Source organism: Cygnus olor, chromosome 9 (genome assembly GCF_009769625.2).
Source record: "Cygnus olor isolate bCygOlo1 chromosome 9, bCygOlo1.pri.v2, whole genome shotgun sequence".
Taxonomy (NCBI): Eukaryota; Metazoa; Chordata; class Aves; order Anseriformes; family Anatidae; genus Cygnus; species Cygnus olor.
In genome coordinates, this window is record NC_049177.1 from 12278834 (window position 1) to 12303436 (window position 24603).

At 40.4% G+C, this 24603-nt stretch overlaps 1 protein-coding gene across 4 annotated transcripts in view; it reads right to left on the reverse strand.

The window, feature by feature from the left end:
* The window catches only part of ARHGEF4 (Rho guanine nucleotide exchange factor 4), a 216203-nt gene that overhangs the window by 67077 nt on the left and 124523 nt on the right, over positions 1-24603 (reverse strand). Inside the window, exon 7 of one of the 4 annotated variants that reach the window (XM_040567481.1) lies at positions 23956-24597. The exons of the other annotated variants lie outside the window; for them this stretch is intronic. Coding sequence (XP_040423415.1) covers positions 24281-24597 — 317 coding nt within the window. The 3' untranslated portion in view covers positions 23956-24280. Of the gene's footprint in view, positions 1-23955; positions 24598-24603 lie in introns of those variants that run through there. 4 annotated transcript variants of the gene reach the window in all.

Sequence of the window (24603 nt, forward strand, 5' to 3'; positions counted from 1 at the left end):
AAACTCAAAATACTTTCAACAGCCTTAAAAAGCCTCAAGAGCCTTAAAAATAGGAAAACAGAAGAATGTTTGAGAGCAAACAGGTGGCAGACAGCTCTATGCTGACAGCCTCATTTCGTAAAGATGACTCTTACACGTCATCTAAACATTGCATCTGTTTGCTATTTTTCTAATATGATTCTACATTTTCTATACCCCAGCTATAAGAACGTTCCTCCTTGAGTGGTATGGGATTTAGAACAAAGACACAGGGCTCCTTCAACAGCATACACACAATAAGGAAATCCAATGCAAAGGAGCTCAAACTCTACGTTTATAGAACACACAGCATTTATGGCAGAGGTAATGCCTCATTATCTTGGCAGATGTACAAGTTCTTTAACCTTCAGTTGAACATGAAATATAGCTAAAAATCAAAGTTGGTCAGTAAACTGAAAGTCATGGCTTGTGTCTTAGCCAGATAGAAATCCAGCCACAGAATGTGTTACCCTGTACCATAGCTGGTAGAGGATTCAAATGCAAATCCATCAGCCAATCATCAGCCCAACCTCCCATTCTTGCTAACATGGATTTCTTCCTTAAAGCAGGATACACAAATTAATTATACATAAATATTTGGTGACATCAAAGCAATGACTATATTTGAGTGTCCAAGGAAATCACCTACACGATGGCTGACAGAACAACAACTAAGATCTTGAACACTGAGTGAGAATTACTCACTTAATGTTGACTCTCTAGACAAGGCTAGTCCTACGCTGATTTCAGCACAAGAAAACCAAAGACACACCAGAAAAAGTGAAATTCATTTCTCTCCCTGCACAGCTAACATATTGATTCTTCCATTATCAAATCTGTTTAGCCTCCACAGACACAAGCAAACCTCAACAATGTAAAGAATTCAACATGGCCATTAATACAGAGCCTAGAAACTCCAAATCTTCAGTTCAACATTAGCTATAAAATGGTCAGAAAAGCATGCAAGAAAGAAGCTGCCAGATGCTGTAACCCAAACATCTTATTTGTTCAGCGTTTGGGTAAGAAATTTAAACTTATTATGCAAATTCAATGGTAAGAGTCGCTTCAGTGGAGAAGGACTACTAAATTACTGACTGTGACACCCACAATCCCTGGCACTCTAGCCTTGTCTGCTCAGAAGCACGTGGCTTGTGAGTTACCAGAGGATTCTCTTTGATCACAAAAGCTAGTAGGAGTACGAAGACTTCCACATGGGGGATTTTTATTTAAGAAGCACATATTCTGTGAGAACTCCCACGGGTCAGAGGAAGCTGAGGTTCTTTTTCAACTGTTGGCATAAAATTCCCAAAGCACAGAAGTATCCTTGTTTGTGGGAACAGCCTTTAATGCCAAAGCCCAGCTCTCCTGGCACAGAGATGGCCCTGTGACAAGCAGAGCAATAGGGGCTTCTTGGAAAAGAAATGCCTACGTAACTTGGAGGTAGGGGAGAGACTATTTTTCTGGAACAATTGTCCTGGCACAAGGACAAACATGACAAACTTTCTGTAAGGAAATTTAAGACTGGGAAGCCATGTTTTGGTTGCAGGAGGAACTCTAAGACACAACGTCATGGAGCAGCAGGAAAATGTAGGTGATTTAGGGACACTGCTGGAAATAAGTTAGAGGCACCCCAGATCAGAGTTTCCTGCAACAGAAAAAGGTTGTTTTAGGTTATTAAATAATCACTGGCTTATTTGAGACTATAAGTCGGTGACTCAGCTAGAGCCTGATGATCCTGTATTTTCTGTTAATATAAACTAAAGATGACAAATTAATGACCAGTCATCACTACCGGGAAAACACAAACCAACAAAGCACCCAAGTCAGACACCTGTGCCCAGCACTACTGCCTGTAAGGAGAACGGCTCGGCTCTGCTGCATGTTACAGACCGTTTCACACACCCACCAGGGTGCTCACAACACACATGCAGGAAAACGCACGAGGGAGCCAACTATAGGCAGGGGAGTCCCAGAGTGCTCTAACAAGCTCAGCTGTACCTTGGGCTACCTTTCTGAATGCATTCAAGACATTCAGATCCCTGCCTTGGCACCCATAAGGAAGAGGGGCATAAAATCCCCTAGCAATCAAGGTTATTGGACTGTGTACAGGAAAGGTTCACAAAACTAGACAACTGTGGATAGCTCAATATGCCAGGTTATGGCTCCAGCTTCTTTAGAACTAGAACTAGTAGTTCTAACTCCACATACAATGCTAAATCGTTAAAGTGCCATGACCACATAATTCCTCTGAAGAAACTTACCTTAGAATTCAATAGAGATGAAAGAAATAAGATCCTATTGTCATTTTACTTCTCCAAACTAAATGGAATTGAACAAATAGTCTTTTTGTGGATCTCTTCACTCATCCAAGAATGAGGTACAAGAAGGGATATAACTCTTGCTTGTACAGCTCTATCCTTTCAAATGCCTCAGGCTACAATATTTGTCTGAATAGACAAATAAGACATCTCTTTCAGCTTTTCACATGCTACAAAATTTTTTTCAAGCCAGTTCTGCCACAGCCATTTCTTGGTTTGATTCAAACCCAGGAGTTTTCTTGCTTCCTTCAAAGAAACTAATCAGTTCCACTCATCTTCCACTTTATAAAGAATGAGGGCAGAAGGTGAAGGAGCTGCAATCTTCCATTGACCTCCCCCGTCAGTCCCAATTCCATTGCCTCATCCCTAATGCTAGGCTTTCCCAACTTTCCCTGAAGACTTCTGCTTGAGGTCACCTCTTTCTGGTAGGTGGTCTTTTGCTGTAAGGCTTCTGGCTGAAGATCAGAGCCTATTCAAGTGAGCAGAGCAGAATCCAGGAGGGGAAAGAAAAAAAAAAAAAAAAGACTTTTCCCAAACTACACAACAGGCGTAGCTTGCTCACTTTCCACCTCCTCAGATTCTGTGTGGGTGGCAAACAGAAACATGTGTGGGCTGTCACAGGACTCCCACTTGTGGGCTGAAGCAATGCTATGCAGGCACAGCAACAATGAAGACTAATTATGCAGCTGTGCAACTGAAACAAGGCTTGGAGTTTGAGAGCATGACTGATAAGCAGCTAGATAACAGAATGATAAAGAGACCATCTGTAGCATGTCAAAGAGCTAACCAAACACACCCAACATGGATGTGTGCAGGCTAAAGCCTGTCCAAATACAGCACTAAAAAGTGTACAGACAGAACATAGTCACGGCTGAAGAGTGGAGCTTCACAGACCTGTGAAGTAACCAGTTCAGAAGTGCAAAACTGAAGGTGATAGTTTTTAGGGAGAAACACAAACACTAGGTAAGGAACTTAAGATATAAATAAAACAGAAAGCTGAAGCTTAGATTTGGGCCGCTGCACCTCAAGTGTTGCGTTATGCGTTGTTGGGCCAAGAGCACGCTCATCTTTCTATCCACCATACTATACCATTGAGTAAGAAATCTGCGTTGTGCCGAGTTTTGAAGCTGTACATGACCAAACAAACCACGATCCCCAGACTTTGAGTGGACAGTTGCAGCCAGTTGACAACAGACACCACTCTGCCACTCTACCAACAAATGGGACAGAAGTGAGCAGGAAAGCCAGACACATATAGAAGTGGCCACTGCAGATTTAGTGTCCCTAGTTAGTCACCTTTCTTCCCCATCTAATGTGAAAGCAGCAGGCAGCAAGATGACAGAATTGTGAAAAAAATCTTAATTTATCTAACTAGAATTTCTACTGTTGCAATTGAACTTATAAACTTACAGAGATACAGTTAGGAGACACTGGTGAGACGACCTGTTTTCGACCCCTTCAATAGGTATGGCAAACACTGACGCCAAAGAAAAAAATCCCTCTAAGAATCTTTACATTTGTCTTGTGAAACAACTTCTTGCTTCCCTTCCTGCCTCAGGAGAATTGTTACCTGTTTGCCAGAATCACCTTGCTATGCTCATGAACGGACTCACAACATGGAACAAGGCTGCTGAGAAGTTGTTTTGCAAAAAATTCCCATAAACAGTAAGTGTAAAGAGGTTTTGTGGCTGGGATCCTTTCTGCTGTACACAGCATCAATGATAGCTTCCTGATAAAGACTGAAATGGAAACACTGACCTATTTTTCAATGGAGCTGACACCTCCCTATTTGAATAGCATCCACTGAATTCTCCACAGGAGGAAGCCAAAACAGAATTATGCCTGAAAAAAAAACCAACACCTTGAAACCTGTTTGAAAGTAACTACTTCCTTCAGGTATGCTACATAGCCATGATTAATCAGTCCCTTTATTTGCAGTCAATTTTTTTTTTCCAAAAAATTTGCAGTCATGTTCACAGCTTTTTAGGCTGGCAATTCTGAATTTATTGAGCTGCAAACTGTATGTTGAATTTTTGTCAGTCAGCTTGTTCTTTATTCATATGTACATGTGTGCATAGCACTGGGTAACCTTGTGATCGCAGTATAATAAACTCAGTGAAGGTATGAATTTCTCTAGATGCAGTTACGTAGTTGTCTTGTCTTCTTATTTTAAGACCATTTAGTTTAACAGAGGACTTTAATTCATACCATTTTTAGTTCACACAACATCTAGTTTCAATAGCACTTATCTCACTAAGTCTTCTAACAGAAATGCATAAATTAAAGTGCTGTGATCATGACTTCATACTATGAAGAATTCCTGTGTCTGATCAGCTGTTTATAACAATCTTGCTTGGTAGTTCCTTGCCAAACTGAAATAAATAACACCTGTACCAGAAGCTGAAAACCAAACAAGAAAATAATTTAAAAAATAAAACAACAAAAACCCAAGAAAAAAAAAAACAAAGAAAACCCCACTAAATACTGTCTTCCAATTTGAAAGAAAAGTATTACAGAAAACTAAAATTAGGAATCTGTGACAGAAAAGACTGAATTACGTTTACAGTTAACTTTTAACAAAACCCAATATCAATATACATGCTTCCTATACACTAATAGTAAATATGACGCAGTTGTAAAGGGTGAATACCACTGACAACGGAAAAGGCTCTGATCTGTTTAAAATTGAAATGTGGACTAAGGTTACATGCGCACAGCACCCCTGGTATTCTTCAACTGTAAAATCCCACCCATAAAGCTTGCTAGATGGGCTTTAAACTCCTAGAAGAATATATTTACATCAAAACAATAGAACATGAAAAGTCTCATTAACAGATTATTATCTCAGAGATAACAACATATTAGCTATTTGGGTAAACTGGTGAAAGTTAAGGCAGGTTTTGATCAATACTTGAATAGCATAGCTAGCAAAAATGTAACGGAGTTGCACTTTCTGTTTGATAAGGCTTTGGAATTCAATACTCAGAAAGAGGGAAACTAAAGTTAACTCATTGCTTGCTCTGACATTGCATTTGTTTTCTCCTTTCTCCAGAACAGTCTTCCACTGGTGTGGAGAAGCAGGGTATAGCAGCCACATATCACACAGAACGAAAGCCTTACTCTTTTTGAGCAAAATTGATGTCTTCAGTTCAACTAATCTTGTTCATACAGAAAAAAGTTTGAAGAAGCGGTAGAATACAAGTATCATTTATATAATATCATACAAGCTTGCTAGTAATTGGCCAGCAAGGAACATGGAAGAGACTTTCAAACTGAAAGATATCAAGGCACAGAAGAGCCGTACAACAGGGTGTAAGCCATAACACACTATGCATTAGCTGACTTTCTTCAGTGAGATGACAAAAATGCACTTTTGTCGCTATTATCTTCAGCCTCCTTTTGTCATCAGAAAATCATAGTGAAATTAGAGAACAAAACGTAGCTTCCATCATCATCCTATGTTAGCAAAGAACAGAAAACTAACCAGTTCATACAACGAAGCAACGATCACCTCCCCACAGGGAAGTCAGAGAAAACACTCACAGTCTGACCAGAGTGAAGTGCTGTAAGGCACTTGTAGCTTAAGTGACTTTCACAAGAGGAGATGGTCAGAATTCAGCAGATTTATAGAACTTGGACAGTATTTACAATTATCGAGATGCTACTATTAGTAACTTCTTGTCCTTGTCCTGAGTTTCCGCACTACAGCCAACACACACCACCTTCAGGATAGAAATGAATCATAGTTGACTGCTTAAAAGCCCTCAAACCAAGTCAAAAAGGCACTGTCAAGCTGAACTCTTGCCTTGAAAAAGGATTAGATAAACAATTCTAAAATTACAGAGAAGGGAGAGATTCACTGTAATAGACAGGCAGTCAAATGAAATGTGACATGTCATCCCTAGAGGAAGGGAAACTGGCAGACTGGCTGGCTTTTCCTTGTGACATCCCCAGGATATATAACTATCTTGGCAGAGAATAGAAAGAGGTACAATACTTGTCTGTATCACTGCAGCCCAATTTAATTAGTGGTCTGCTAAAGAGCTAAGTTTCATAATTAATAGTGATGCAAGGAGGCCAACAGCACAACAGAAAAGAATAGTCAGTGCTTTTTGAGAACTAGCTGACTAATCCACTTTGGGGACCACTTTAATGAACATTTCCAATGAATGTTTTTGGCTTCCAATCGGTTTCCAAAAATATGGCAGGCAGCAAGAAAAATATTTGGTATTCATTCCTGCCTGCTGACCAACCTGCTCTTCCTGCTTATTTGCCAACCTGCTCTCAGATTAGGGGCATTTTATTTGCACAAAATGCTCATATTAATTGCAGAAAAACTACTAAATTGTTCCCTCTGGATATCTTGGATACCACTATCTAGAAGAAGATAAAATAAAATGGATTCACAAATGATTCAAAGTAATAGGAATTTCTCTTCCCACTAGCTATTGCAGTGATATTAACCTACAGGAGATGCTATGTGGGGTTTTATCCTACCCTTGCTGAAATGAGCACATTTCAGATTGGATCCCTAATTCACGAAGCAAAGGCATGTCATTATCAAAACAGTAAACCAAAGCCTGACTTGCTCATATAGCATAAAAATTATTGATTAGTTCAGGAACAAATGTAATCCAGCTACTCAGTGCCAAACCATGTCTAGCTCCCCTTTGCAGGGCAAAGTATCTGTGACTTGTTAAAAGCGTGAGGCCTGAATTTGGTGTCTGGCACAGGACTTGCCTTCACATTATGATTTGCCTTTTGACTACTATCTGCTGGTATCTTTAAAAAAAAAAAATCTTTCATTTTTATTTAGAAGTTCAAACAGACACAGGGAAAAAGCTCTTAAGAGTCCTGATCTTCATAGCTGTTTTCAAGAGGTAAGACTTTATACTGTCTTGTAGAGTTTGACATCATCTCCTACTTTCAATGCCTTTAAAAAGTAATAACAATAATAGGTGCTCATATTTGGCTGAAACGTTGTTAAGAAGTTTTCAGATTTAGGGAACTAGCAAGTCTCCTGACATAAAATAAGACCATCAACACAGGTATACTGAAACAGAAGGGGGATTTCCCTTCCCTTCCTCTGGTCAGCTGTTGTATAGTTTTTCAAAGAGATTCAGGGTAGTATACTGCTGGAACGACACGCAGAAATGCCATCAAGCCAGCACAAGTAATGATGCAGAACTTCTGACAGCTTTTTGTACCCATGTATCACCTGGCAAAAGAGATCAGCATGGAATAGCATTTCACACTCCAAGTGAACTGTTCACCAGTTAGCAAGGACTGGTTGGTGTGCTGCAGGCACAAGTGTGGGAGAGCTGCCACAATGACAGTTTGAAGAAGTTTCAAGCTAACTTTTAACCTCAGAGAGGGACCAAAACTGCCTCCGAGGCACAGCAGGACTACAGAATCATGGCTATTGTGTGGGAACGAGCTAATGAAGTTGGTCTATTCTCTAGTGTAAAAGAATCAAATTCAACTTCAGACCTTTCCCATCTTTTGGCCTGTACAGACGGAACACTTTCCATGCCCACCCTCAGACTTATTAACATGCTGCAGGGGCTCAGACACCACTACCAGCAATGTGGATTTGTTTGAGGTTGAGCACAGGCATCACAGCTAACGATGTCGCAGCAGCCATTTGTACAAGCATGATTTCTCTTTACTAACAGTACTAGAAAATGGAAAATTTGTTCTTTATCAAAAACAACAACAACAACAAAAAAAACAGCCTAGTTCTATAGCCTCCTTCTGAGCAGCTCCCCTCAGACTTCCCTCTTCTGCAGTGCTAATTAGCACTCAGCCTGAAGGTCTGTCCCAAAGGAAGCTCACACTCCACAAATTCCCAGTAGCGTCTGACAGGCAAACAAGGGATGTGCAGACAGCTTCTGGAAGCACATTATTAGTGACGTGTGCAGGAAAAACACTTGACATACTGGCTTATGATGATTCTGTTGGGGACAGAAGGATATAAGTACACATACTTTACCAAAAAGCAGTGCTAAATCGGCCTGTTCAGAATCCAGACTCTTACTGGAATTGCTAATGGTGTTTGAGACAACTGTGAGCAAAAGTGCTTGCACCACTAGAAGGATGACCTTGCTGAAAGATGGTTAGCAGACCCAAACTCGGTTTCACAGAACAGGCCTTCTGGAAAACTATGTGCTGTTTCAACAGTCACCAGAAAATCCAGCACTCAAAAGTTCACAAAAATCTGGACAGACCTGAAAGTCATTCCCCAGCAACCTCTCTTCCAAGACAAGCAAGAGTGATTTTAGCCACAATGTTTCTAAGAACTATTTTAGTTGAAAGTCATCAATGGCTTGAACAGCCCACAACAGCCACCTGAAATCTCACTCCATTTCGTTTACCACTGAAAACCCATCATATGCCATCAAGCCCTCTTTTTGTCTAGCAGAGGAGAATTTGCAAGGAAGTATAATATCCTTGTTCTACCAGAGGCTGTGATATTAATGGCAATTTTGCCAAGACTTGGTGATAAAGTACTGTGAAACTGGTTTCAATTATTCTAACTCAAAAACTTCACTCTGATTAACAATGTGACTAGATCCACAGCTAGATTACAGAATCACACAGAATCACAGAATGTTAAGGATTGGAAGGGACCTTGAAAGATCATCTAGTACAATCCCCCTGCTGGAGAAGGAACACCTAGATTACGCTTCACACATTAGTTCTGACTAAATACAGTAAGAGTTAGGTAAGGGATGGGAGCTATGAAACTCATATACAAAGACTCCAAAAGACACCTTTGCTACTGCACTTCCTAGTTTATCTTCTCTTTTTGCTCAAAACAAGGACACCAGAATCACATAAAAGATGTCTGTGCATCCTTTTAGACTGTGCTATGTGGAACAGAGCTGTCAGCTTCACATTTTATAAATTTTGGCGGAAAACCCACATTCCTTGTGCATCACAGACTTCCCCTGAGGCCATCAAGTATGTTGATTATGAACCGCACCGGGTTAGGTCTTCTAATCATTAATCCAGATCTACTTACAAACCCGTACACTTTCTGTGCATGATTGGTGCAGATCCCATGATAGGCACGTATATTAAACACGTACAGGATATATCAGTTCTGCATACCTGAAGCATCAGGGGACCCTCAGTGTTTCAAAAAGATATTTGATCCACTTTTATCGTTGTGAAATTATGACCTACATTCTATGTGCAATTTCCACAAAGTAATAAAAATAAACCCAACAATTTTGATCTAAGTCTTTCTGAGAATTAATTCCTTGCATTCACCTCATAGCAAACCCAAAGGAAAACACGTTAAACAGCAATATAAATTTCTGTCATACTTGCTGATCAGCTTGGAGCAGAAATCTGCTGCCTGGGTTTAGACACACATTGTTGAACTTGAGTTGAAACACATTTTTTTTCAAGAAATTCTCTAGAAAAGCCACCTGTCACCTAGAACTGGATGGAAAATATTCTGGCTGCAGATCAACATTGTAGATTGCAACAGTGCAAGAGAAGAGCCCAGGGTGTGTATTCTAAAAAAATAAAGTAAAAAAAAAAAAAAAGAAGTAATAAATGACTCAAGAGGAATGAGTTCTGAAACTGATTCAAGAGGAATGTTTTTGAAACACTGAGGGTCCTCTGATGCTTCAGGTATGCAGAACTGATATGTCCTGTACGTGTTTAATAATCCCATGGAAAACGCTACAATAAAAGGCTGCTCCCCAGTGTTAATGGCACTATTAAATAACATGCTTACTAAGCAAGTTAATGTAATTTTCTTCATTGCACCTGAAATGTGCCAATGAATTGGTCTTGGCAAGTGGGCTCAAACATGATCAACTACATACCAAACCTTTGTGAGGGGAAAAAAAACAACAGTTCTGATGGCACAAAGCAACAAAATTAAGCCTTTACAGAATGCTCAGAAAATTACGTATGGTTCTAAATACCACATTCTTCCTCCTCCCTGTTCTTTGCTTCTCCAAAAAAAATAAAGGGGAAAAAATGGAAGAGAAGGGGGCTACAACATGGCTCTACCATCTCCCTCTTCACCCTCATTATTTAAAGAGATCAGGCACAACCATGAAACGCTTCAGGAATTAGTGCAGGAATCAGAATCCAGATCACAATGGCTGGTTGTTTTGTCTGAGATGCACATTCTAGCACTTTTATGGATATTAAGAAAAAAACACAGCATACATTAAATTAGTTATTCTGCAGCTACATTGCTTAAATACATATAATGACAAGATAAATACAGATCTTCTAGAAATGACAGGGTTCCCAATTCTATCCCAGAACTGCAGTAGAAGAGCCATAAACCTGAGAATATCTTGGTTTTATTGTCCTGCCAACATTACTTCTGCTCTCTAGTTATTACTCTGGATACGGGAAAGGACTTTAGTAATTTCAGTCCATACACAGGTATCCTTCATCTTCCAGATGTAGTGATGCTGTTTGAAATGCACTCTCTTACTGTAAAACTTCCCAGATTACTTTTTCCCAGCACTACTCCAGAAATAGCAAGTGGTTTCTAGGTGGTCAGAGAATGGAAGGGGCAAAGAACTGTGGGAATTTCAGATAGAGCTTGTCTCTGGCTATTAGACAGTGAAAGAAGCTGAGAAGCCAAAAAGAGGTCAGCTAAAGAAAGAGGTATTCCTCACTCCATTGTGCAAACTGAATTTATTCATGTAGAAAAATCTCTGGGAGGAAAAAAAAAAAAAAAAAAAGGCAGCCTTCCCTAGCAGGGCTGTTGCTATTGCCTACATGTAGCTCCCCTGGGTGTGAACTTCATTCTGGTTCACAATAAAACCACAAGCAGTCTGTGTCACTGAACAACCTGTTCCCCTGCAGCAAATATTCATGTTACAAAATACTTCACTTTTTCTTTCTCTTTAAATGCATGGTCACACCTACACCTCTTTCATCAGAGATTCCTTTTTTCCTCTTTCACAAATCAAGACCTAAATACCTAAAAATAAGAGGGTGAATCTAGATGAAAAGGAAAAAGATGAGGAGGAAACAAAGGGCCAGCAAGCTTCAGCCTAGCTGCAGACAAAGGGAAGTCATACAGAACACTTAGAAGTAAAAGGAATTAATTCATGTTCGTTCCGGCTGTGATCACTTCATTTCAAGGTTAGCAAGGGCATGTCCTCAGATAGCACCTTCAGCTCTGATGGGAAGTAAGCACTAGAGAAACATGAATATGCTGCCAAACCCTTTAAAGTGTTCATCTGTCTGTAGAGCAGGTGGAGCAAAGGCACAGGCTATGCGAGCTGTGTACAGGAGCTCACAGTTCAAGTTCCTATTTAGGAAAGAATCTCTAGGGATGATTTGATGAATTGTTGTCAGGCTCTGGAGTAGGCATTAAGAAACATCCGTTTGTGTTTATCATGATGTGGACACTTGTTCCTGACGATAGGGCTGAGACAATGAGCATGCTCTGCATGTCACAGCTAAATAAAGTTCTCTTGTCTACCTGAGAAGCTAACTCAACTGAACTCTTCCATAAATGGTGCCAGACCTAAATTCGACCCCACAGTACAATCAGAGAGGAGAAAAAAGAAAAAAAAAATATTGCTCTTCCTGTTAGGAAGAGCTTTATCTTTGCAGCTGGATTAAAGCCTTTAGCTGCATTTTTCAATTAAGAGTGGAAAGATGATTGTAAGGAAGGAACCATTCTTATTGAAAGGTATGGCGAGCACATTTGATCAGAACTATATTTCAATTAAAAGATAGTGTTCCCCTTTCCTGTTAGCTTTATAGATCAAACAAAGCCATAGGAAGGTGATATGTTGCTGATTCTTATCTATTAGACACTGTGAAATCCACTATTTTTTTTTCAACTGATGATCATATTCCAAGTCTTTATTGCTACCCCTAATTTTGGCACTACCTTTTTTTTAACAGTGCTTTGAAGACTTGCTGCAAAACCAGTTACAAACATTGAATTCCTGCAATCTTAATTCACATCAGGTTTCTGTTAATTTTGGTCACTGGTAATGTCAGAATGCTCTGACATATCAATGTTTTACACTTAGGCTCTTTCATTGCAAAAATGCAATCAGCGAAGATAGCACATTAACCTAAAATCAGCTATAACACTTTCTTCTCCTTCCAGTTAGCTGTCACAGTTATGAACAAAAACTAGCTTATCACTGACCTAAGACAGAGAAATATTTTCTTCTATCCTGAAACATACTACTACATGGTGTCTGAGACACAAAGACAGAGACTATTGTGTAAAAGACAAACAGAAGAATCTTGTCGTCCCCCCCCCCCCCCCCCCCCCGAAAGCGATTTGATTTTGGAACTCAACCTTTACCGTATTTTGGTGATTGTGTTCAGCACAGCTGGGACCTAACTGCATGTTCCGCTAACTCCCAGATGGAGCCAAGAATATGTGAGGAGGATGAAGTTCTGAACACATTTTGTACAATCCAACCAAATAACCAAAAATGCAGGAGAAGTTTACACAGCTTGTCCGGTTTCTAAATTTAAAGCAACTCCCTCTGTAATGTACAAACTAGGTCTTGAACTTCTCATGTTCTTGTGCCCTTACACATCACAGATCACAGTACAGCGGCATGTAACAAAAAAAATATTGTCCTTTCATAGTGAACAGTTTCTTCCAAGAAGTGGAGGAAAGAGAAATGGTATTTGTCAGCTTGGACTATGTTGCTTTTGTACGCAGTAATAAAAATTTGTTCAAAGTAAGAGCCTTGGATTTATAATACAGTTATTGAAATCTTAATGCATTTGGGTCTGTAGTATTTTTCTATAAGTGTTCAGTTAGTTCAGGTTTTGGGCTACCTGATTTTTTTTTCTGTATTACACAGTTATTTCCTCCCAAATATGCTTTGCATAAAGATTCCCAGTCTCCTCCTTTTTCAGAAGCAAGTAGTAAATTAGCTTCCCAGGTGCCAACTCTGTTTACTGCAACTGTTGCAGCTAAGTCTGGAGTTCTGTCTGCCGTAATATCTGGATAAAAGGAACTGAATAGTTTTCCTTCTGTTACTGAGAACCAGAATAAGATTTCTCACTGGGTTTCCTCCCTCCATAAATTATGACTGTCTCTAGATCATCCCACTGGATTTTTCTTTCATTGTTAGTATAATCAAATTCCATAGCACTAAAGAAAAATAGTAGGGCCACACTCAGAAGATAAATCAGTCTTAAAAAGTGAATAAACTTAAGCAAGTATGTCTTGGTTTCTAAAGACAACATTAATAAAATAAAATTAAAAAAACAAGCTGTCACACTGGGTTAGGAGTTAACTCTTTCAGCTTTTTTCATCTCTGATATGGTTTTAGGAATGATAGCCCGATTCTCCCTGTTCTGTATTCCATTTTGGTGTCAAGCTAAGATTTTTAGAGATGCTCTAAATTCAGTTCCTCAGAAAATAAGCGTATCATTAAATACTCCTATTTCTCTGAAAGCAAAACTGTACAGAATCATTCAAAAGTTCAACTGACAACTGTTTAAAAAAAAAAAAAAGGCTTCAAACATTGCTGGTTTTGTATAGACAAAAAAAAACACATTCGCAACAAAGGTTCTGGTGCGCATTTAAGAATGACAGAGTGCCCTTTACAGGAACTTTTCAGCTCTCTCTCATCCTACAGCTAAGCCTGGACTGTCCAGCAGATCAAACAAAATAAGAGTATGAACACAAACAGGAGTTCCTTTGTCTCCCAGAAAACAGATCTGTCTAAGGTGAGTATTACTCATATGGCAATGCATCCCATGTCCTTCTTCAACGAAGAAATTGATTTCACTTCAGACATGGGCTCCACTAAGCAATTAACAGCCCTAATTCTGTTAATGGTGCTACAAGAAAGGTTACCCAAACCAAGGCAGTTTACGAATCCCACCAACCAAGGCCACACAACACAACCATTAAGAGTTGCAGAACCTCCTTTCTGAATGGACTAAACCCGATGCAGATCCATCGCTACCCAGAGCACCTGGATTCTTTTGCTCTCCAGATAGCACAGAACTTCTGGAAGCCAATGCATAGAAAATAAAATAGTGTCTCCAATCTCTTTCAGCATCAATGACCAAGAGCTCTGCCTTGGTACATACAGTACCTAATACTGCTAAACCACAGATGAGAACACTGAGGCAAACGGAGATTAGAGCCCGGATTTGTACAACTTGATTCCACCCAAGTTCCTAAGTCAGCTAGCTCAAGGTCTTCATGAACAGCCAGCTGCCAGTAAGTACCAAAGGATTTGCCACGGTAAATGGTTGTCTTTGTGATCTAGTTTAAGAATCGTTTCAATGGATGGCATCTATTCACTGCCTCATGCCTCCAGGGGCGGATTGATGTTGTCCTTCTGGCAAGTGTTCGTACATGAAAACCTAATGAATATCTACTTCCTTGATTTACAAGGGCTAAATGGAAACATTGAGGAAATAACATTAACCACAAGATTAAAAGCCTTCACTATGCAGCCAAAGAAAAGCCTAAGAACAAAAATCAGTATTTTTCAACATTTTGGAAATCCAGCACATGCGTATGAGACATATGGGCAGAACTGATTTCCTGAGCTATCAACCTATTTCCTGCTATCACTCCAATAATCCCACATCCACAAATAAATGCTTCATTTTAGAAATGAGTTACAGACTTCATCTGGCATAGAAAAAAGTAGCATCAATAGAAATAAAGCACAGTCCTCCTCAGGAACTTAGAGCAATGTATGGTAGCTTCTGTATTTATTGCCACATCAAGCATGAAAACATATCTGAAACGGTTACCTAACACTCCTTGAATTCCTTTCTGCAAAAGCAGTGCCAGAGGTTAAGTGTTTTTCTGCCTGTGAGTCTGTCGGAATTACAACCAGCCTGACAGTGAGTATATCAGCTCCTAACCAGAGGCACCAGATATTACCAGAAAGGTCCACTGACTGAGAGGTATTCCAATCTTAATCACAAAACCCATGCAGTATAGCACAAATCTCATGCTTGCCTTGTTTTGTTGTTACTTTATCCAGTCTCCCAAGCAACAGCTATCACAAATCAGAGGTATGATTGTTCTAAATCATAAATTAGCATTAACTGCAAATATCCTGACTGGTCTTCAAGTCTATTTATTACAAAATTCTTCAATGCACGCAGACAAAAACTATGCTAAAGGCATAGCTTAATTAATATTGTAGAATACTTCTCTCTAGCACCAAGTGCTCTACTTGAAATTTTTCTTCTGCATGCTTGCCTCTGTTTTTATATTTCCAGTAAAAGCTTCGCCTATCACCAACCATTTAACTCTTGCATATTTGCATTATAATGAGAAGCTGCCCACTGTAAACCATTGGTATTTCCTGTTGATACCACAGAAAGTCTTCACGTCTGCGCACTCAAATGCAGATAATTAATTTCTCTGATACATGTTGCTAATTACTAGTTCACCAAGCAAGTCAACAATTTCAAATGCATACCCTTGAAGCCCTGTAACAGGAGACCCCTACATCAAACAACTGAATGGATTTTAATTTATGTGTAGTTAATTCAGTCTATGCAAGTCTTTGTAAGGGCAAAACCATTAAAATTAGATTCAAAGTGGGATGTTAAAGAGTAGCATGGATAGTTTTATTCAGTTTTATACAAAATTTTACTGCATGGAGAAGAAAGTACACACAGGAGGAAGACAGGCATTCCCAAGTTACGTCTTATGTATCGCAATTGTTACTTATCTACAATTATACTTGGCTGCAGAAAGAGGGAAACTAATTTCACAGAATCATCTAGGTTGGAAGAGACCTCTAAGATTTCTTTAATCTATCAATAACAGAATCATCTATCAGAATATGAGGACCTCTGAATGTGAATGACATACCTGATGGAAATAATCACTATTTTAGATTTTAATTTTAAGAGTTGAGCAGGGCAAGATTCAGTTAGAGCTAATATCTCAGACAAAAAAGCTTTTAATTTTCTATGTGACTTTATACCATGCAACTGTTTTGGAAACTGTTTCATTAAGATAGCATCTTCTCGCCTGCATCAGCACCTCTACTATTCTTTCTTGCAGGAATTGACTTCAGTTCAGAGAAATACAAGAGGAGTAAGACCCATTGGAAAGCGTGATTTTAATTCTAACTAATCAAACCCAAATGATAGATTGTATTAGGAGCACATGAGATTGGCTCAGCAATGGGAAGGTGGTAGTGGAGAAGTTTTGGGAAGTAGAGAGAGGGGTGTGGAGCTGACCACGTACGGATGACAGGAAGAGGAAGTCTGCACAATTGAGAAGAGCTGAAGAATGAAGACATCCACAGTGACTATACGAACCTGTGAATCCACAATAGGCAGACTGGTGACTGACTCTGCAAGCAGAAAAGGTAGGAACACAAATAAGGAAGTAGATCTTATGGATAGTGTAGGGGATGAACATGATGCTGACAGATATCCTGGACATGTTACTTCACAAAAGCTAAAAACAGCTATGAAGTCACCTGCCTGAAAATTTCAAGGATACACCTGAGGAACTGGGCTTTGGTATTTCTATTATAGTCTGCTGCATATCTGATTTCTCAATCAGAAATACCTAATCAGCCACTAAGTCCTATTCCCTGACCAATATCACAAAAGTCATGGGCTCCACAGATCACATCAGTTAATTATTCAGATGCCAGGTGGTTGGGGGCAAACAAAGCAAGCCAGTAAAAGACTTTGCTGTTTTATCCATAACTAGTTGCCTAGGTGAATGTGATTATGAAGTTTTATCTTGCTCCTCCTGAATAGGCCTTCCAACCCTTAAATTCTGGCTGATAAAAGTGTTTCTGAATAACTCAAAGGTGCCACCTATCATAACTGCAGCCATCAAATACAAACAGAAACTGGATCCACTAAGTAACAGGGGGGAAGCATTGTCTGTTTGAAACTGGTAAGAGCTGCAATGTGCAATTGAGAAAGTTTTGGCCAGGCTAACTAGCTTGTGTGTGAAATGCTTCACACTGCAAAATAACAGAGTTGAGCTTACTGCATTAGCCAAGTTGGCACCCTACAACAGGAATGAGGACATTTTTGCATTTGTCATTTTCTGCTTCTGCACTCTATCAAATTTTCCACTGCAGCGTCTGGAGAGATTTCTATCTGTTTCCACTGAAAGCAGCAAGGTAAGGACAGCAGTTCCATACCTTTATTATGTTTAAAAAGGTCAGTTTGCAAACTGCCTTCACTTTCTACCACGGTCAATATACAGCTCAACAGAACACGTCTAAATTCCCAGTGATTTCTTCCAACTTTTCCACTGGACTATGAAAACAGTGAGCATACTTAAATAGTCACTTGGCATTTGCCTCAGAGGTGGTTGCATCAAAAGCAAATAAAGGTTCTACATTACCATTGCAAGGTAGACAAAGTTCACCAGAGAAATTAACTGAAGCAATCAACTCTCCCTTTTTCCCTAGATGAGGGTTTTTTTTTTTTTGTTTGATCTGGAAAGATTACTTCATCAAGTTGTGAGCATCTGCAGAAGATCCTTTGCTCCAAGCAATTGGAAAACATATATGAAAGTCACTTTTTAAAGGAAAATATTTCTTCTCCATGTCTTCCCCAATTTCTAACATGTTAAAACTGCCTGGGAACTTGTTCTGATTAGACTTCATTTCATATTTTGTTCACTCTATTATTCAACCATAACCATACCCTGCAGCCAAAAGCTAAAAAAAAAAAAAACTTCTTGTCATCTGTGCCCAGGGCAGCAATACAGATGTGCTATCTCTGATCAAGAAAGACATCTTCCTAAAAAACAAAGGATAATTTAATCAGCAATTTATCTAATAACCCCTGGATTATATAGACAAAGTGTTGGCCATCTTTCATTTCATTTGGCATGACAATCAAGGACCGAGTTCATATAATATTTTTCAGTTTTTGGCTTTATCAAGATAAGCACTAAGTTCCAGGTTGCTGTTGATATTCTTGTTTGAACACCAGCAATACCATGGGTTTCATAACCCTAAGCTACCAGTATTTACAGTGACCAGCCCATGATACGACCCACAGAACCCTTAAGGAAGCAGCAGCCTTCTCAGGCAGAACAACTGGCACAGACATAAGCAGGTAAAATATTAAAGCATTCTTCTTTATCTTGCAAATTTCTACACAAACTTAAAATCCCATCTGATTCCCTTCATGCACACAAAGGCAATAAAATCACCAGGAAACAGGCTATCTGCACCAAAACCTTAAGCAAAACAATAATTCGCCTTTTTTTTTTTTTTTTTTTAAATCAAATACACACTTCCCTTTCAGAAATGGGTGCAATGCAAAATTTGAAGACTTAAGTTCTGGGAAATTTAATTACAAATACCTTTTACCCATCTAATTATTAGAGATTGCTCATGAGAGAGCAGGTATTTCACTAGCTGGGAAATCAATTAATGAACAAACTCTCCTGAAATCTGAAAGGATGAAAGCTATTAAAACACTTAAAAGTGGTTGGGAACACAGCTGGGGTTGGTTTCCGTACTAGTCCTGTCCCAAGTTTCTTACAGGGGGTATCTGGAGTGCACAGAACTGTTGTCATACAGGGATAGGAACTACTTTTACTTGCATTCTATCAATCCATAGGGGTCATCATGATAAGTAAAGATTTTGACACAGAACAAGAAAAGGCTTTTCTTATATTTGCAGTCCGACTGTGATGATTTGTGGAGTCTGTATCTGGCATATGATGGATACACACCTGACTGCATGCGAAACAACATGGCTTTTACTGAGCATGTACCAGCCTCTGTATGCTTAACTGAGGGGGAAAATAAGAAATCTGATTAAAAACACTGAAACGTCCTCCTATCACATGCAAGATGCACAGGAAGGGGAAAGAACTCCTCCCGCAAATCCAGGCACTAGAGGACAGACCCCTGCAGAGCGCAGTCCTGAAACACAGGATGCAGCTTCTCTCACTGCTTCTAGAGTTTCCTGTCTTCTGATTCTTCGTGTCTTTAAGCTCCCCGAGGAGCTCCCTGTGTATCACAGTATTTTCACAGTATTTCTGTTGATATGAGGCAAATACATCCAGAACTCATTCTTCTATTCCTTCCCCTTCTCACAACTGACCTTCTGTCTTGGGGGAAGTGCAGGGTGACCCGGCAGCTGCAGAAAGCACACTAGGCAAGAAATCTGACTGCCAAAATGAATGACTTCTACCCTCTAAGTTAGCCTTCATTTATATTTCAAATATTACTACTCTTCTCCATGTGTAAAGGGAGAAACATCTGACTAATGTCCCTGAAGTTTCCAGCTACAATGTTTAAACGGAGAGCACAAAGAATGAGATAAAAGGGTACTTCCATTTATCAGAACGCTAAGGGCATTCCCTCTTTGTAGGCAAGGTCTCATCTAAACTAAAAATACAGGGTAAAAAGACTGAGCAGAGATGTTACTGCTCTGCAGTGCTGTCAGTCAGTAACACACTAGCTACAAGGAGGTCGCTATTTTTCCTTGGGGTCCTGTCTAGTGTAATGTTCAGTAATGCCCTATGTTAAAGCTCAAATGTTGGGTATTGTTCTACGTAATTCTTTCTATATTGGCTCAAAACAACTAATCCAGCAGGTATATGCCTTCCAATTGGAACTAAGAAGCTGAAGAACAAATATTTTGAATGTCTGAATCCTTAGAACAGACCTCTTCCTTTCTCGACCATCTTCCTTCCAATCTCTCTGTACCAAACAGAGCTGCACTGCTATGGATGTGTCAATAGAACCATTTCCATGACAACAGCCTAAGATGTGCCAAATATAGACATTTGACTCCAGCAAACAGAGAAGAAAGAAACATGACTAAAGGGCGTTTGGCTGCACTGCATTTAGACCCAATTCCTTCCTTACAACCACAGACAAACACTCCGAGAAGACTGAATTGAATACCCTTTGAAATACAACTGCTGATGAAAGAAGGTTTGTTTCCCATTCTCAGTTTGAAAGAGCTGAGGCTCATGCACTTGTTCCATTTCACCATCTCTGCTTTGAAGGCAGAAAACTCTGACAGAAGCAAAGAACTGACTTCTTCAGTCACATTAGAAGGACTTGCCAGAGTTTTCCTCCTTCCTGAAGCCAAGCAAGGCTCACACAGCAATAGGGCCTCCTGCAGAGCACCACCAACAACACCAGCCATTGAAGAAACCCCAATACAATGCAGGACCTGACCTGAGCTACTCCTCACCAGCTGCTGCCCTAGCGTAATAAACTGTAAGACAAAACAAGAGCACCTTGCTCTTCTTGCTGTACTGCAGGCACCTAAGTAGTAAATGTAACTCCAGCACAACTAGAGCCGCAATGTGTGAATTGCTTGGGCTTTTAATATAAATCCACTTAAAATAGTGAGTGGATACACAGAGCTACTGTTCAACTCCGACAGTCCTCTAAGACACCCCAGGTCATGTGGCTCCGAGATCCTGGCTCAGCGCTGCATGTGGTGCGAGGAAATTCCAACCTGCATCAGTCGGAGCTCTCACTATGGCCCTAGTAAGGTACTCAGAGCAATGTTTTTGGTCTATGGCCCAGCTCTGTTTTCCTTTTGATTATCTAACAGACAGTGCTTAGCAACTCACACAAGCTTATCCCTTAGACTTTGTAGCAGGGGAAACAGTAGGAATTAAGCTAAGGTGCCTGCCTGCCACAGGGGAGCACGTGAAGCTAGTAATTACCAAAACCCCTACACCCCCCCAGCAGTTTTGTCTACTTCCAGAGTCTCTCCTAAAAACTTCCTTAAGTCTCACTATCTCAGGTGCTTAGACAAGGAGCAAGCAGTTTCAGTCAGTGTTTACAGGTGGAAGCCCTATTTAACTGTTCCTTTAGCAATGCTTTTAATTGCACAAGAACAATTGCTAGATCAATTGTGTACACATCCTTTGTGTCCCACAGACTGGGCAACAAGGGATGACATTCACAACCAAGGGATGCTGTATGTAAGCTGGGCTATCCATGGCATTTACTCATAAACACTCATTATAACAAATACACTGGCCTCTAACATAGGTTTCTGGGATTAATCATTCTAGTACTGCAGCAGTAAAACAATATGCTGTTGTGTCCAATGTGGTAGGTCCCTTCTGTGCCATGACTTGCTACTGATTAAGTGCTATAAATAGAGAGGCTCAATGAGTCTCAGTGTATATAGCACAGAAACCACATACATGGCTTGGTGGGAGAGCACATTGCCTCAGTGCTTTCTGGAGATAATTCAGATAGGCCTTCAGCTCTGCATAAACTATTTGTGCAACCAGATCCTTTTCACATGCACACTATGCCTTAGGCCATGATACAGCTAGTATCCTGCATTACTCTAAGAAAAGTAGAAACAGCACTGACCAGCTGTTAGTTCTCCCAATTCCCATTGGTATACTTAGCAAGTGTAGAACTGTGCAGCAGGAGGACACAAAAAACAACAAACACCTCCACCATGCAATTCAAAGGCTACAAAAGTAAACACTAATATAGAGCTTTAGGTGTCAAATGCTGTCTGTACAGGTATGTGTCACCAATGAACCATCAGCTACAAGATCTGCTGCAGTTAAGCAGCTCCGACCTATCTTGTCTTCACAAAGCTTCTTCTCCAACTATACCCTCACCTGATAAACACGAAGCAAGTTGGGATGCCTCTGGCAATCCAGAGTCAGCAAACTGGCCCTCAGAACTGCGGCAGTAAAGATTTGCTTCTGCTTTGTTTTCAGGAAATTTAACCTACCTACCTTCTCTGCCAAAGACAGCACTTGGCCAGATAAAGCCAATGATATGACACCAGTTGCTCTGCTACACAGATGGAGAAGGATGACCATTAAGGTAGTCAAGACCTGAAAAACTCAGCCAGAAGTCAGCTGACAACGAATGCAATTGAGACTCTAAGGAAAATATAGACATACTGGAGCGGATCCAGCAAATGGCCACAGAGATGATTACGGCATCTGACATAGAAGGAGAGGCTGATCAAGCTGGGATTGTTCAACCTGGAGAAGAGAAGGCTAGGGGGAATCTTCATTTGTATAAACATCCGATGGGGTGGTAAGACAATAAAGCCAAACTGCTCAGTGTTGACCATGACTTACTGAAATACTGTTAGTTCTATTTAAACAAAATTTTACTGTAATGGTGGTCATGGCCTACAAGTTGCCAAGAGAGGCTATGGAGGTTTTGAATATCTCTAGGATATCCTGGAGATATTCAAAACCCAACTGACTACAGTCCCGAGCAACACACTGTAGTTGATCCCACTTGGAAAAGGGTGATTTGACTACAGAGATGCCTAAACCAATAGAGTCGAGGTGGGGGGAGATCTGCCTTAAAAGCCCTCAAGCTAGACTAGAACTTTCTACAGTAGGCAAAGAGTCCAGGAGCATCCTACTGCAGAGGATGCTTCAGTTCTCCAGGACTCTAGAAACAGGAGTATGATTGAAGACAGTCAGTATCAATCAGTTCAGTTAACCTCCCTGCCAATTACAGCAGGAAGGAGGTGGAGGGGAGCTTCCATCCCCCACTGCTGCCAGACTGAGGAAAAGGATCAATATTCCACACAACACAGTGAACCACGCAAGTGAAAGTGATGTGAATAAACCTCTGTCATATGTAAAGGCTGGAAAGTAACCGGAAGAAATTACTTCTGCCCTTACCTGCATACAGCTTGTACTTAGGCAAGATGCATTCAGAAACTCCTGAACTGCCCCTACTTTGCTTGGCATGAAGGAGGAACTGGGTCACAGTCAGTTGCAAAGTTAAAGCACTGGTGCCACTGCACATCAGTGAACGGCCTACTAGAAGTGTAAAGTGTAAGAATAGAGAAGTGCTCTGACAAGAGGTCAGAGTGCTCCTCCTCTTCCCTGTATTAGCACTATGTTCCCACAAAAAAAAAAACAGAAGTCATCCCCATCTTTTATTATTATTACAGCTGCAAGGTATTTGCAATCAAGTTGCTTTTCTCAAAAACAAGCACTGAGAAAAGGAAAGGCAGTGCCTGAGTGGAAGCAGAATTGCAGGCTGCAGTCCCTGTCTTTGCTTAGGAAAACCCTGTATTTGGCCAGGCAGAGTCTCAGGAACTGACACAGAAGTGCTCATGCTCATTTATATTCATGATTCCAGAGACATCAAGAATGATTTATTTAAGTCATTACTAATTATCTGGCTGTTACTGATTTGTGGATTTTTAAATAATTCTGATTACGTGTCAAGTCACAGCCCTGAAAAGTTGTGACATTTCTTTATTTAACCCTTGGAACTGTAATGTTTTTCCATCAGAAAGCTAAACTCTCCAGACCAGAGCAGTTATCTACAGCAGACCACCACAGGTGGATGCCTAAGAGATGCATAAGTTGTCCCACATAGAATAACTTTTGAGAATTCCTCCAATGCCACAGAGAGTATGGTCAAGCAGTACTTGGGGACTAAGTGGAAGTCCCAGCTGTCCTATGCATGCTCTTATGTGAGCCGGGAAAAGCAGCACAAACACAGGTGAGCATTATACCACCAACTGTGACCACGTATGTAGGATAAAGCTTGACCAAACCCCTGAATTCAGACTATTGAGAGTAGCAGCATTAAATTAGCATGAAATAGGAATTGTGCTGAAGCTCAGAATAGGCCAAAAAAATATTTCGCTCTTTCCAAAGAGAGTAGATCCAATCAACAAGTTTCAGTACAGATGGTTTCTGCATATTTTTAATTTATTCATGCTTTTAAGGCTGATAAGAGCGCCACATTTCAAATCCACTGTTTTCAAGATATTAGTAACACTGTCTGATTGTAACAAACTCTCTTAAAAGGTTTACTGTTAAAGCTTCTTTTGGGCACGCAGGGTAGGGTTTTGCCTTGAGCAGCATGTATGAGCAGTGACCTCAAGTTGCCACGCAGCTCTGCTCAGCTCAGGGACTGCTCAGAGTGGCTCTTGCCAGTGCACCATTTGAGCCACACCTTTGTTGCTTCAAATGAAAGCTCCAGAATTGACACCACTCTTTACATTGTGAGGTCACGCAACGAAATCTGCAAATGAACCACATAAGCAGGTCCCCCTGCTGCAGGCCTGGAGCTCAGTGTGCCTTGCCCTTGGACCATGCTCCTGCCTTCAGCATCCTGCTGTAACTTCTCCCTTGCAACCACTTCACAACATAAGCTGATGTTAGGCTTGAACGCTGCAGGGGTAAATTTTTTAGATGACCTCTGAAGTGACCACTTCAGAACAGACTGCTGAGCAGGGCTGGACTTCATGCTTACTTCCATGAGCCTTACAGCTGCAGTGTGCTCCAGTGCAAGAGAACGTAACGGTAAGTCAGCTGAAA